General features: G+C 43.7%; 1 protein-coding gene across 1 annotated transcript; it reads right to left on the minus strand.

The window, feature by feature from the left end:
• Positions 1-10,613: 10,613 nt before the first annotated feature.
• On the minus strand, positions 10,614-14,828 carry LOC142741060 (cyclin-dependent kinase 5 activator 1-like). Its single transcript, XM_075850450.1, has 2 exons — positions 14,714-14,828; positions 10,614-11,861 (listed from the first exon to the last, which is right to left on the minus strand). Exon 2 carries the CDS (start codon positions 11,827-11,829, stop codon positions 11,002-11,004), a length of 828 nt encoding a protein of 275 aa, XP_075706565.1. The 5' UTR covers positions 11,830-11,861; positions 14,714-14,828; the 3' UTR covers positions 10,614-11,001.
• Between the last annotated feature and the right edge of the window lie 786 nt (positions 14,829-15,614).

Consider the following 15,614-nt stretch of genomic DNA (forward strand, 5'->3'; position numbering starts at 1 on the left):
TTAAAATGTTTTTTTTTCCCCTTTTTTTTCTTGGATAACGATGCCTCTATCCAGTTCATGCGGAAGTAGAACGAATACTTTTCAAGGAAAAGTCCGGTAGTGGGTGGAGATGATGATATACAACAGCGTAATATTGTTTTACATGCTGCCTTTGAAATAAACAGCAATAATTTTCGCTCATGTCCGAACCTACTTTTTTAACGTTTTTGGGATAATATCAAATAAACTCCAGGAAACTGCATAAGGGCAATTCACCGATATGTTTGGAGAAACAAAAGACTTTATCTGTTACCAGAAGTTTTAAATCTGAGGGCATGACCACATACAATGAAGATGAACTCTGTGTCGGGGAGTGCATTTTGGGCAGGAGTGATCTGTAGTATTATTAACCAAAAATCCCCTGTGTGAAGAGATGTAAGCTCTGTGTGTTCATTTGTATGGCATTTCCCAGTATATGGCGGAGGGCAAATATTTAGCTTTATTCTGCAATGCAGACAGGATATCAACTACTGTGACTGCTCGACATCACAAGTATAGCTGTTATCCTGAGCCTCTACCAATCAATATACCCATGCTATACTGTGCCACCGGACTGTACAGTATTCTTATTGACGTTCCCTTGAGCCTGAGATTTGGTGGTAGATGTGTTGGCAGCTTCCATTGTGTGTTTTGTCCATTGTGCCGCCACTTGGTCCCAAAGATTGGGTGTTGGTAACGGGAGCATCCTCTGTAGGGGTTTGGGGCATCTCAGTGAGTGTCTGCATTACACATAGGTGGACCATGTGGTAGAAGATGTGGTAGAAGATGCTCTTCTGTGACCTGTGGCAGCATCAGCATACATCCATGGACAAGGGTGTCCTCAAGCTTTCTGGCATATCTGTACCACAGTGGGACTCTGCGGTGGGATATAGGACTTTTCTCTGTAAAGGTCTGATCAGCCTTCTATAAAGTCTGACTGATTGTTATCCACTTCCAATGCTCCACTGTGTAGATTACAGTCTGTATACCTCCCATATACAGATGCTGGTGTCAATCTGCCGTACCAGGGTGGGGAAAGGCAGGTTAGCCGATGCAGCAATCATAGCCCAAACTATGCACCAGGGGAATTGGTATTCTGGAGATTTTATAGTAATTTGTAAATAAATGTATGACCCCACAGACCTGCATTTACAGTGCATTCAGAGCCCTGGCTGATCGAACATCTCTGGAGAGACCTGGAAATAGCTGTGCGTCAATGTTCCCCATCCAACCTGACAAAGCCCGAGAGGATGTACACAGAAGAATGGGAGCGAATCCTCAAATACATTTGTGCCAAGCTTGTAGCTTCATACCCAAGAAGACATGAGGCGGTAATCCTCAAGAAGGTGCCACAACTAAGTACAAAGTAAAGTATTACTTAGTAAAGAATATTTATGTAAAAGTGGTATTTGAGTTTATTCTTTTTAACACATTTGCTGAAATTTCTGCAAACCTGACTTTGCTTTGTCATCATGGGGCATTGTGTGTAGATTGAGGAGTAAAAAAAAAAGATTATCCATTTTAGAATAAGGCTGTAATGTAACAAGATATGGAAAAATTGAAGGGGTCTGAATTAGGGTTATCACGATAACAGAATTTGGACTTCGATACCGATACTTTGTTACATAGTTACATAGTTAGTACGGCTGAAAAAAGACACATGTCCATCAAGTTCAACCAAGGGACGGGAAAAGGGAAGGAAAAATTTCTACACATAGGAGCTAATATTTTTTTGTTCTAGGAAATTATATCTAACCCTTTTTTAAAGCCATCTACTGTCCCTGCTGTGACCAGCTCCTGCGGTAGGCTATTCCATAGATTCACAGTTCTCACGGTAAAGAAGCCTTGTCGCCTCTGCAGCTTGAACCTTTTTTTCTCCAGACGGAGGGAGTGCCCCCTTGTTTTTTGAGGGGGTTTTACAAGGAACAGGATTTCACCATATTTTTTATATGTGCCATTAATATATTTATATAAGTTAATCATGTCCCCCCTTAGTCGTCTTTTTTCAAGGCTAAATAGGTTTAATTCTTTCAATCTTTCCTCAAAACTTAAATTCTCCATGCCCCTAATTAGCTTCGTTGCTCTTCTTTGTATTTTTTCCAACTCCAGGGCATCCTTTCTATGAACTGGAGCCCAGAACTGAACTGCATATTCTAGATGAGGCCTCACTAATGCTTTGTAAAGTGGTAATATTACATCCCTGTCCCGTGAGTCCATGCCTCTTTTAATACACGACAATATCCTGCTGGCCTTTGAAGCAGCTGATTGACACTGCATGCTGTTATTGAGTTTATGATTTACAAGTACACCCAGATCCTTCTCAACAAGTGAATCCGCCAGTGTAGCTCCCCCTAGGACATATGATGCATGCAGGTTGTTGGTACCCAGATGCATAACTTTACATTTATCTACATTAAACTTCATCTGCCAAGTGGACGCCCAAACACTTAGTTTGTTTAAATCTGCCTGCAATTCATGAACATCTTCCATAGACTGAACTATATTACATAGCTTGGTGTCAGGGGCGTAGCTAAAGGCTCATGGGCCCCGATGCAAAAATTCTTACTGGCCCCCCCCCCCCCGCGCAAACTTCTCATGGCTGACGGTCCGCAGCCTTCAGCTGCATCGCTGGGTCTCCTAAGTGACCCAACAATGCAGCACTAGCAGCCGGGGGCGTCACTAAGGCTGGGTTCACACACCCTATTTACGGACTTAATTCAGGCGTTTTAGCATTGAATTACGTCCGAAAATGCGGCTCAAAAGCGTTGGCAAACATCTGCCCATTCATTTGAATGGGTCTTATGATGTTCTGTGCCGACGGTCATTTTTTTTTACGCGCCGCTGTCAAAAGGCGGCGCGTAAAAAAGATGCCCGTGTCAAAGAAGTGCCTGTCACTTCTTCAGACGTAAATGGAGCCGTTTTCCATGGACTCCATAGAAAAACAGCTCCAATTACGTCCGTAAGACGCCTGCACATGCCATTACGGCTGAAATTATGGTGCTGTTTTCTCCTGTAAACAGCACCGTAATTTCAGCCGTAACAGACGCTGCCGTGTGAACATACCCTCAGGGCTTAAAATGTCAGGGAAATAGCCCCAATACATAGGTGTCCGCCCAAAAAAATGTGTGTATAAGAGACAGCATAGCATATCTATAGCACTACGACCCTATAAACTATGGATAGGATTAGATACAGTGGCTCAGCAGACAGTATCACACATGATAGGATTAGATACAGTGGCCCAGCAGACAGTATCACACATGATAGGATTAGATACAGTGTCTCAGCAGACAGTACCACACATGATAGGATTAGATACAGTGGCTCAGAAGGCAGTATCACACATGATAGGATTAAATACAGTGGCTCAGCAGACAGTATCACACATGATCGGATTAGATATAGGGCCCAGCAGACAGTATCACACAAGATACGATTAGATACAGTGGCTCAGCAGACAGTATCACACATGATAGGATTAGATACAGGTCTCAGCAGACAGTATCACACATGATAGGATTAGATACAGGGCTCAGCAGACAGTATCACACATGATAGGATTAGATACAGTGGCCCAGCAGACAGTATCACACATGATTGGATTAGATACAGGGCCCAGCTCGCTGACATTGCGTCTCCAGCGCTGGACCCAGGACAGGTAAGAATAATAATTTTGCTTCTTTATGTGTTACTGATTATTTTTGTGTGTTTGTGTTTTTTTACAGGTTCGGTTGTTGGACTTCGGATACGAGGACTTCAATGACGGCGTTTTTTTTATTCTCAATAAAATGGTTAATGAGGGTTGTTTTTTTATTTCAATAAAACATTTTTTCTATGTGCTTGTATCTTTTTAAACTTTATTATCACCGCCTTAGTAATGGCCGCTGGCTGATTGACAACCTCCATTACTAAGGCGGGGCTTAATGTTAGCCGGTGCAGAGGCTACACTAACCCCCATTATTACCCCGGTACCCACCGCCACCAGGGGTACTGGGAAGAGCCGGGTACGATCCAGTACCTGACCATCTGTAGTGACGGTCGGCCACTGGGGTGGTGGCAAGCTGGTATTATCAGGAGGGGAAAGGCCAAAAACAGTGGCCCTTCCTACCCTGGTGATGCTAGGCTGCTCCTGCTTTATTGTATCTGGCTGGTTATGAAAAATGGGGGGGACCCCACATCGTTCTTTCCAATTATTTTATTTTAAATGACGTGGGGTCCCCCCATTTTTCATAACCAACCAGATACAATAAAGCAACAGCAGCCTAGCATCACCAGGGTAGGAAGGGCCACTGTTTTTGGCCTTTCCCCTCCTGATAATACCAGCCTGCGGCCGCCCTAGTGCCCAACCATCACTACAGATGGTCAGGTACTGGATCGTACCCGGCTCTTCCCAGCACCCCTGGTGGCGGTGGGTACCGGGGTAATAAAGGGGGTTAGTGTTCGCCTTTGCACCGGCTAACACTAAGCCCCGCCTTAGCAATGGACGCTGTCAATCAGCCGGCGGCCATTACTAAGGCGGTAGTAATATAGTTTAAAAAAAACACAAAGACATAGAAAAAATATTTTATTGAAATAAAAAAAAACCCACACAACCCTCATTAACCATTTTATTGATAATAAAGAAAAAGCCGTCATCGAAGTAGTCCTGGAATCCGCCGTAGTCCAACGACCGAACCTGTAAGAAAACACACAAAAAACGATGAGTAACACATGTGTTAGGCTTAGATACAGGGCCCATGTGTGATACTGTCTGTGGGACCCTGTATCTAAGCCTACCACAACGTAGGCTTAGATACAGGGTCCAGCAGACAGTAATCTTATACAGTATAAGATTACTGTGTGCTGGGGCCCTGTATCTAAACCTACAGTGTGGTAGGCTTAGATACAGGGCCCAGCAGACAGGATCACACATGGGCCATATATCTAAGCCTACCATGTGATTGGCTTATATACAGGGCCCATCAGACAGGATCACACATGGGCCATGTATCTAAGCCTACCATGTGATTGGCTTAGATACAGGGCCCAGCAGACAGGATCACGCATGGGCCATGTATCTAAGCCTACCATGTGATTGGCTTAGATACAGGGCCCAGCAGACAGGATCACGCATGGGCCATGTATCTAAGCCTACCTTGTGATTGGCTTAGATTCAGGGCCCAGCAGACAGGATCACACAATCTGTGATCCGGTCTCATGGGCCCCCTAAGCCTGCTACATCGTAGGCTTAGGGGTTGTGCAGTCCCTAAACATTGATGGCCTATCTTCAGGATAGGCCATCAATAGCTGATGTGTCTCCCGGGACCCGCAAATCAGCTGTTTTGAAGGGGCCGCAGCACTCATACGAAAGCTGCTTCCCCTTAATTTCACTACTCGCCCACACTGTGAATCGCCGACACGGATTCACAGTGTGACCGGAATGAAGTGACAGGAATGAAGGGGAGCAGCTCTCGTACGAGTGCTGCGGCCCCTTCAAAACAGCTGATTGGCGGGTCCCGGGAGTCGGACCCCGCCAGTCAGAGCTAACCTTACCGTCCTCTTCGGCCGCGTCGGGGAGTTCTGTCGTCTCTATGCTGTGCACGGCGCATAGCGTGGTGACGTCATGCGCTGCGCACAGCGCTTGACGTCAGGACCTCCGCTGCGATCCGGAACCAGGAAGGTAAGTAAAGTATGTTACTATAGTAACAGGGGCCCGCGGCCCGAGTTACTATAGTAACTTTTTATTGATGTGGTGCGGGGGGCCGTGGGCCCCCCTAACTTCGGGGCCCGGTCGCAATTGCGACCGCTGCGACCCCTATAGCTACGCCAGTGCTTGGTGTCATCTGCAAAAATAGAAATAGTGCTATTAATCCCATCCTCTATATCATTAATAAATAAGTTGAATAATAGTGGTCCCAGCACTGAACCCTGGGGTACACCACTTATAACCGGTGACCATTCAGAGAAGGAATCATTGACCACAACCCTCTGGATACGGTCCTTGAGCCAATTCTCAATCCAATTACAAACTATATTTTCTAAACCTATAGTCCTTAATTTACCCATTAGGCGTCTATGGGGGACAGTGTCAAATGCCTTTGCAAAGTCCAAAAACACTAAATCCACAGCGGCCCGGCCCCTCTGTCTAGACTTCTGCTCACCTCTTCATAAAAACAGATTAGGTTAGTTTGACAACTTCTGTCCTTAGTAAAACCGTGCTGGCTGTCACTTATAATGCTATTTATTGTCACATAATCCTGTGTTATTGCGATTTTCGATACCAAAATGATACTTTGCCAACAGTAATAAAATAAAATAAGTTCTTCCATTTTCTGATGTGAGGCACGTGGTGTGATGAATTTTGAATGGGCCAGACATTAATAGTAATTAACCCCATCATCTTTCTCAGTCATAATGGACAACATTGGGTTAATGTGTAAGGTACATGATGTGGTTAATTACTATTAATGTGAGGCACATGGAGGTTAAATTCATCACACCTCGTGCCTTACATTAACAAGTGAAAGAAAGACGTTTTTATTTTATTTTTTTTATAGCGTACACATCATAAATGCCACAAAAAACTATTTGTTGTGTAGGTTATAACAGCCGCGCCAATACCGAATATGTGTATATTTTATGTATTCAGTCTTATTTTAATGTTTATTATAAAAAATGTGTATGTATATTTTTTTTATTTAACATTACTTTATGTTTTTATTTTTAAACTTTAATGTACTGGCATATTTCTATATACCAGTACATTAGCCTGTGCACTGATAGTACACAGGCAGTTGTTAGGACATATCTAAGTATGCTCTAACAACAGGAACTATAGTAAGAGAGCCCTGGGGTCTTTCAATGGACCCTGGGCTGTCTGCTTATATATGGTATGTCCCTCAATCACGTCACAGGGAAGCATCACAGGGACTCCCTGTAACACGATCCAAGGGGCATCCCCCTTCTCATTTTCCCCCTCAATGCTGCGGTCAGCTTTGATCGCAGCATTCAGGGGAATAGCGGTACTGCGGCTGGGTAATACAGTCAGTGCCACTCTCCTGACACCAAGTGTGTGAGCGGTCAGCATTAGGTGATGCGGCCGGCGCTGCAGTAATGAGCGCAGGCACTGAACACAGAACATGGGGGTGTTTTGCAGTGCGCTTGCCATGTTCTGTCTTCAGTGCCGCCGCTCATTAGTGCACCGCTGGTTGCATCACATCATGCTGACTGCGCAGACTTGTCAGGACTCAGGAGCGGGGCAATGGCTGTATTAGGGCATGGCCCCACGTGGCATATTTCTTCCGCAACTGTCCGCATCAATGCCGCACAGAATCTGCGTTGCAGATTCTGTTGCGGATCTGCCCAAAATGTGCAGTAAATTGATTTGGACTGGCCGCTGCGTATTGAGGGTAAAGTACTTCCCTTCTCTCTATCAGTGCAGGATAGAGAGAAGGGACAGCACTTTCCCTAGTGAAAGTAAAAGAATTTCATACTTACCAGCCGTTGTCTTGGTGACGCGTCCCTCTTTCGGCATACAGCCCGACCTCCCTGGATGACGCGGCAGTCCATGTGACCGCTGCAGCAGGTGATTGGCTGCAGCCGTCACTTAGACTGAAACGTTATCCTGGGATGCCGGACTGGAGACAGAAGAAGGGAGTTCTCGGTAAGTATGAACTTCTATTTTTTTTACAGGTTGATGTATATTGTGATCGGTAGTCACTGTCCAGGGTGCTGAAACAGTTACTGCCTATCGCTTAACTCTTTCAGCACCCTGGACAGTGACTATTTACTGACGTCGCCTAGCAACGCTCCCATAATTACGGGTGCCCCATTGACTTCCTCAGTCTGGCTGTAGACCTAGAAATACATAGGTCCAGCCAGAATGAAGAAATGTCATGTTAAAAAAACAATACGCTCCGCAGCACACATAACATGTACATGACATCTGCGGACTTCATTGCGGAATTTAGAATCTCCATTGAAGTCAATGGAGAACTTCCGCAATGAGTCCGCAACCAGTCCGCCACACGTCCGCAACATCCATTGTATGCTTCGGACACCAAATTCCGCACGGCATCCTATGCTCCGCAGCGCAATTTTACGCATCGTCTAAACAAACCCTACTAAAAAGCAGTGGAAGGCAATGGAGAAACGGGTCCGCTGCGGATTAACGCTGCGGAGCGTCCGCAGCGGAATTCCAGAGCAATTCCGCCACGTGAGGCTTTGCCCTTACACAGCTTCAGCTCCGCTCTCATACATTCATGTGTTACAATACTAAGCTGTAAAACCGCACAGCTTAGTATCGAAATACATGAAATAATGGTATCGAACCGTTTGAGGGTGCTCGGCATCTAAACAGTATGGAAGTCTCAATGTATGGTGCATCCCTAGTCTGAATACGTTCTCAGTATTTTGTTTTACATTCTGCCTCTTAATTGGCTGTGTTCACATGACCCGGTATCGGTGCAGTTCTCCTCTGCATTTTTTCTCATTTGTAGCACAGCTCCCATACTAAGAAGACGAGGAATGACACACATGACATTCACACGCCTGCAACCAGGCACTTAGACACATAGAATAATTTCACCTTATAAAGAGTATATGGAAGTCAACATTCCGGCAAGGCTTAGTATTTTATTGATTCATACATTTTACATTCTGCAATGTTTCGGCTTCAGAGGAAAACTTTCTGAACCAGTCGTTTACCTTGCAGCTATCACCCGCCTGAGAAGGCTTTCTCATTGTGCAGCTTTATTTCTCTGCATTTTTTTTTATCACATGCTTGTATATAATAAGTTACGGCTGGTGGGGGACCGTGAACAGGAGTTGATAATCCAATCAAAACTCCACCTTGCTCTGTCACAATAATGAATGCATCTACTGAGGGCATGTGGCTAAGCGGATGTCCCAGCGTCTCCTTAGCGATTCTGCGCATACACCCAGGCTCAAGCGAAATAGTATCATGACAGCACGTATCCAAGTAGTAACATGACAGCACGTATCCAAGTAGTAACATGACAGCATGTATCCAAGTAGTAACATGACAGCACGTATCCAAGTAGTAACATGACAGCATGTATCCAAGTAGTAACATGACAGCACGTATCCAAGTAGTAACATGACAGCATGTATCCAAGTAGTAACATGACAGCACGTATCCAAGTAGTAACATGACAGCATGTATCCAAGTAGTAACATGACAGCATGTATCCAAGTAGTAACATGACAGCACGTATCCAAGTAGTAACATGACAGCACGTATCCAAGTAGTAACATGACAGCATGTATCCAAGTAGTAACATGACAGCATGTACCCAAGTAGTAACATGACAGCATGTATCCAAGTAGTAACATGACAGCATGTATCCAAATAGTAACACGACAGCATGTATACAAGTAGTAACATGACAGCATGTATCCAAGTGGTAACATGACAGCATTTATCCAAGTAGTAACATGACAGCATGTATCCAAGTAGTAACATGACAGCATGTATCCAAGTAGTAACATGACAGCATTTATCCAAGTAGTAACATGACAGCATGTATCCAAGTAGTAACATGACAGCACGTATCCAAGTAGTAACATGACAGCATGTATCCAAGTAGTAACATGACAGCATGTATCCAAGTAGTAACACGACAGCATGTATCCAAGTAGTAACATGACAGCACGTATCCAAGTAGTAACATGACAGCATGTATCCAAGTAGTAACATGACAGCATGTATCCAAGTAGTAACATGACAGCATGTATCCAAGTAGTAACATGACAGCACGTATCCAAGTAGTAACATGACAGCATGTATCCAAGTAGTAACATGACAGCATGTACCCAAAGTAGTAACATGACAGCATGTATCCAAGTAGTAACACGACAGCATGTATCCAAGTAGTAACATGACAGCACGTATCCAAGTAGTAACATGACAGCATGTATCCAAGTAGTAACATGACAGCATGTATCCAAGTAGTAACATGACAGCATGTATCCAAGTAGTAACATGACAGCACGTATCCAAGTAGTAACATGACAGCATGTATCCAAGTAGTAACATGACAGCATGTACCCAAAGTAGTAACATGACAGCATGTATCCAAGTAGTAACACGACAGCATGTATCCAAGTAGTAACATGACAGCACGTATCCAAGTAGTAACATGACAGCATGTATCCAAGTAGTAACATGACAGCATGTATCCAAGTAGTAACATGACAGCATGTATCCAAGTAGTAACATGACAGCACGTATCCAAGTAGTAACATGACAGCATGTATCCAAGTAGTAACATGACAGCATGTATCCAAGCAGTAACATGACAGCATGTATACAAGTAGTAACATGACAGCACGTATCCAAGTAGTAACATGACAGCATGTACCCAAGTAGTAACATGACAGCATGTATCCAAGTAGTAACATGACAGCACGTATCCAAGTAGTAACATGACAGCATGTATCCAAGTAGTAACATGACAGCATGTACCCAAAGTAGTAACATGACAGCATGTATCCAAGTAGTAACATGACAGCATGTACCCAAGTAGTAACATGACAGCATGTATCCAAGTAGTAACATGACAGCATGTATCCAAGTAGTAACACGACAGCATGTATCAAGGACAGAGATTTGTAACTTTGGCGCTGGCTCCTAGACCTGACTAAGATTGGTCCAGACATGGCAGAGGGTGGGGGGAGTAGTGCACATTTTAAAACCTCGGCCTTGAGTACCAAGTGTCCCTCCCACTGCATGTAAGGCCAAGAGACTGCTCTACAGGAGTGCGTACTCATGGACTGCTCCACTGAGACTGATCCTTGCTGATAGAGACCGGCGCTGGGAGAGTAAATTACATTTGAGAGCTCTGTTGTTGGCCGATTACATGTCACTTCCTGGCAGTTTGTAGAGACGATGGATCCAGGAGAAGGTTTTAGTTCTTTAATAGCTACCACAAACTGAAGCTTCGTTTCCCATTGGAGTGGTGTCTATTTTTGATGGAATATTGTTCAGAGATATAAAGTGTAGTATGATCCGTGTGAACTTTCCTCTCTGGCCATCATTCCAGGTAGTCCACTCATCAGAAGATTTTCGTTTGCTTGTCTTCCTTCAGCTCTAAGGCTCACAAACATCTGACTGTAATACTTTGGGTCAGTATTGAGACGCATCATCTTTGAGCTCATGTGAGCAATGATGGACAGACATTGGTACCAAAAGGTCTCCTTTCTGCCGTCTACCAGGAAGGGACCTAGTGGGTAGGAGATCTGGTGTCCCATATAGCAATATGACACATACAAGCATGTTAACAAGGTTGCCTTTAGTTCTTTCTCACTTCTTATCTGGGAAGAGATGACATCTCGGCAAAGCATGTACAGGAACACCACAGTGCCTGATGTTAAAAATCCTTGGCCCTGCCATCCTTGAAGGAGAAGTTGTCTGTCTATGCTTGTTATCCACTCTACTACATCTATTGGGGAAAGGTGATACAGCTGGAAGCATCTCCGGCACAGAAAGTCCGCTAAGCATTTTAGAATCTTCTTGGTGTATGTGTGTAGTATGATGCGCTGTGGAACATTAAATATTTGTTGCTCTTGAGTGGACACTTGATCTTTGAGGACTGGATATTCTGAGTCCATCTTGACGCTTGGTGGCTTAGTAGTTGTCAGAGTCTCCTTCAGATCAGCACTGATGACTGGAGTAATACTATACTTGCAACTGTTACTTGGTTCGTGGTGGTTTTTTCCTTTCTTTGTTTTCTGTGCGTCTTCATGGCGGCTCACTCTTACTTTGCTCTTTACATCGGGAACCAGCTTGCAGCAGCTGAAAGCTTTCCCCATGATTATTGAAGTCTAGATTCTGGATTCTATTTCTGTAGATGAAGTTACAACAGATGATTATTTCTTAGTTATGAAAAAACACATTGCAATATTTAACCAAATGTAGGAAAAAAAATGTAACCTTTTATTAGAACACGTCTATGCCTATGGGCAGCTCAGCCTTAAAAGTTGTCTGCTCTCATGGGTCATGGGTATATGCAGTGTGCTGTGAATATGCACAGATGATGCCAAGGTTCGTATTCCAGAGGAGAACAAGGCAAATCCCCAAATAAATTTTGTTATTATGGTCTATCCCTAGAAAGTCAAAAAAGACCTTTGGGGGACTTTTCTAATGTAACTGGGGCTGCAGATTTACAGGGTATATGAACCCTGTTATAGTGACTATTGTCCCTGTTAGGCTACGTTCACACAGGGCGGAGACACTGCATAAAGGTACACAGTGTATCCTCCCTGGCGGTTGCAGGGAATTCCGACTGAAAAAAAATCGCACCAAATTGTGGTTCATTTTTTTGTCCGGAATGTCGACTGCGGAAAACTGCTCGTAAAAAAACAACAACATATACTTACCCTCTGAAGTCTTGCAGACCAGCTTCCTAGGATGACGCTTAATCCCATGTGACCACTGCAGCTTGTGATTGGTTGCAGCGGCCACATGGATGGAAAGGTCATCCAAAGAGGCAAGGCTGGACGAAGAAACACAGAATTCTGGGTAAGTACACACTTTTTTTGCGGCGGAATCGCTGCTATTCCGCCGCAAAAAAACGCATTATCTGCTACTTGCTGCAGGTTTTACTTCCCATTGAATTTAATGGGGAAATCCCACAACACAAAAGCAGCGATTACGAAAATACAATTGACATTCTGCAGATTAAGAAAACCGCACCGCAGGTCAATTTCTGAACGTTTTTTTCTACTCATCATTTACGCAGTGTCTGAAGGGGATTTGGTAGAATCTCATCCACTTTGCTGCTGCTGTATTATGCTGCGGATTTTACACAATGAAATTTGTTGCAGAAAATGTGCAGTATTTACGCTACGTGTGAACTTACCCGTAGGGCTGTGCTGGATCTAGTTAGACCTAGCAGCAGCCTCCTACTACCGGCATCCCGGCGATCAGGTGACCAGTGTGAATGTGAGTACAGAGAAGACAGTAACCTACTCTCCAGGGTCCCTGACAGTCACTGACTGCAGACCACCGACATTCAGCTGCCCAATTGTTTGGAGAGCAAGCTTAAACCTGCGCCGTATATATAAGGTGGACGGTCCTCAAACGGTTAAATATGATAAAATATGTAAACTTGTCAATGTATTCTAAATAGATAACGTTTAAATTGTTTTTTTAGAAAAATATTTTATTAGTATCACTTCCAAATACTAAATTATCAAGAAACCCCTGAAAAATCATAAATTGACATTCTGATCCTAAATTCTTTTCCATTTAGACCATGTTTGCTTATATTTCAATAGCTGCCCTCTTTCTTCATAATACATTTTCTCTGAGATAATCGGTTTCGTCATTCTCCATATCCTACTACGAATAATTCTTCTTGCCATTTACAACACATTCAATGTTAATACAGCCTCTTGTCTCCCTTTTATTTCCATATTAGCTCCCAGAAGATGATTATTTCATCCAGAAGGATCCGTATTTTACAGTTTCTATCTACGGTATCTCGGCTATACGTTTTCCCCAATAAATATGGAGCTTGGGGCAGCGCCACGGTATATGGACCAAGTCTACATTTAGGTTTGCACATCTTGGACAAGGGTATTCACCTCCGGGATTAAACATTTGAACTTCTTTGGTGTATAATAATACGCATCATGTATTATGAATAGCTGTGAAATTCTAAATACATTATCTCTAGTGGTTGCTGGCATCATTTTTAGCGCATTGATCCACTTATCATTATTTTGTGTATCCACCACCCTATTCCATGTAATGAAGCTCTTCTTCACCTTATCTTCTGTATCACTCCAATTTAACATAGAATATATTTTTGCCGCCATCTTTTTCTAGTTACAGAGTGTATTAAGAAATCAAATAGTTTGTGGTTATACAATCTGAATTCTCTCTTCCCATATTGTGACCTAATATCATATTGTACTTGTACGTACTGTAAAAAGTGTATATCTAACACCCCATATTCTCCCATAATCTTCTCAAAAGACTTAACCACCCTATTATTAAACCAGTGCATCATAAATGTAGCCCCCTTATCATTCCAAAACTTAACCCCTTGTAGAATTTCAGTGTCTGTAAATATATCACCCCAAACTGGGGTAAAAGGTAAATAGCCTTTAATCCCTAGTGTTTTATCCCTCACCCTGTCCCATATTCTCTGAATCGTTCCCCCAGTAATATTACTCCCCAATCGTGAGAGAATATTTGCTTCCATGCACATCACCATGCAGATTTTTTTTCCCTATTTAAAGATTCAGCTGCCTTTACACCATTCAGTAACCCTTTATCATAATCCACCAATTGTGCTGGTTGGGTTGTAAAGTAATAGAGCTAAAAGTTGGATATTTTAACCACCCCCTTCTCATTTGGCAATTTCAATATCGATAGTAAAATTCTAGATCTTTTACCACCCCAAATCAGATCAATTATAAATCCATTAATAGTTCTAAAGTATTTACCGGAAATCCATACTGGACAGTTTTGTAAGACATATAATCCCAGGATCAATATTTGTACCAGTAAATTCTGACCGCCATAGAAATTGGGAGTTTACACCACACCTTAATCTTTCCTCTTACTTTTAGAAACCAGGGCATCAAGTTCAAGGCGAGAAAACCTTCTACTTTCTCTGAAATAGTTATTACCAGGTATTTGGTCCACAATCAGTATATTTGATGGTAACTTTAAGTATATAGATACCTTATCCAGCAATCCTTTACTCTGTAGTAGACCAGGAGGTCCTCTCTTCTGGTTCAGAAGATTGTGAAATGTATATTCTCTAAAAGTAGTAAGACAATAGAGATAACATGGACACTGCACACTGAGAAGCGTGAAGTGTATGGTAAATCTGCGGTCAGGGGCGTAACTAGGAAAGACTGGGCCCCATAGCAAACTTTTGACTGGGCCCCCCCCTCCCCTGGGTGTCACACAACCCCCCCCCCCCCTTGTAGATAGTGACTTTTTTTACAGCCCCCTCTGTAGATAACGCCATACAGCCCCATCTATAGATAACGCCATACAGCCCCCCCTGTAGATAACGCCATACAGCCCCCTCTATAGATAACGCCATACAGCCCCCTGTAGATAACGCCATACAACCACCCCTGTAGATAACGCCATACAGCCCCCTCTGTAGATAACTCCATACAGTCCCCTCTGTAGATAACGCCATATAGCCCCCATATAGGGGGCTGTATGGCGTTATCTACAGGAGGAGGGCTGTATGGCGTTATCTACAGGGGGAGGGCTGTATGGCGTTATCTACAGAGGGGGCTGTATGGCGTTATCTACAGGGGGGCTGTATGGCGTTATCTACAGGGGGGACTGTATGGCGTTATCTACAGGGGGGCTGTATGACGTTATCAACAGCGGGGTCTGTATGGCGTTATCTACAGGGGGGTCTGTATGGCGTTATCTACAGGGAGTCTGTATTGCGTTATCTACAGGGGGGTCTGTATGGTGTTCCCTACAGGGGGGGCTGTATGGCGTTCCCTACAGGGGGCTGTATGGCGTTCCCTACAGGGGGGGCTGTATGGCATACAGCCCCCCCTGTAGGTAACGCCATACAGACCCCCTGTAGAGAACGCCATACAGCGCCCCC

Source organism: Rhinoderma darwinii, chromosome 2 (genome assembly GCF_050947455.1).
Source record: "Rhinoderma darwinii isolate aRhiDar2 chromosome 2, aRhiDar2.hap1, whole genome shotgun sequence".
Lineage (NCBI taxonomy): Eukaryota > Metazoa > Chordata > Amphibia > Anura > Rhinodermatidae > Rhinoderma > Rhinoderma darwinii.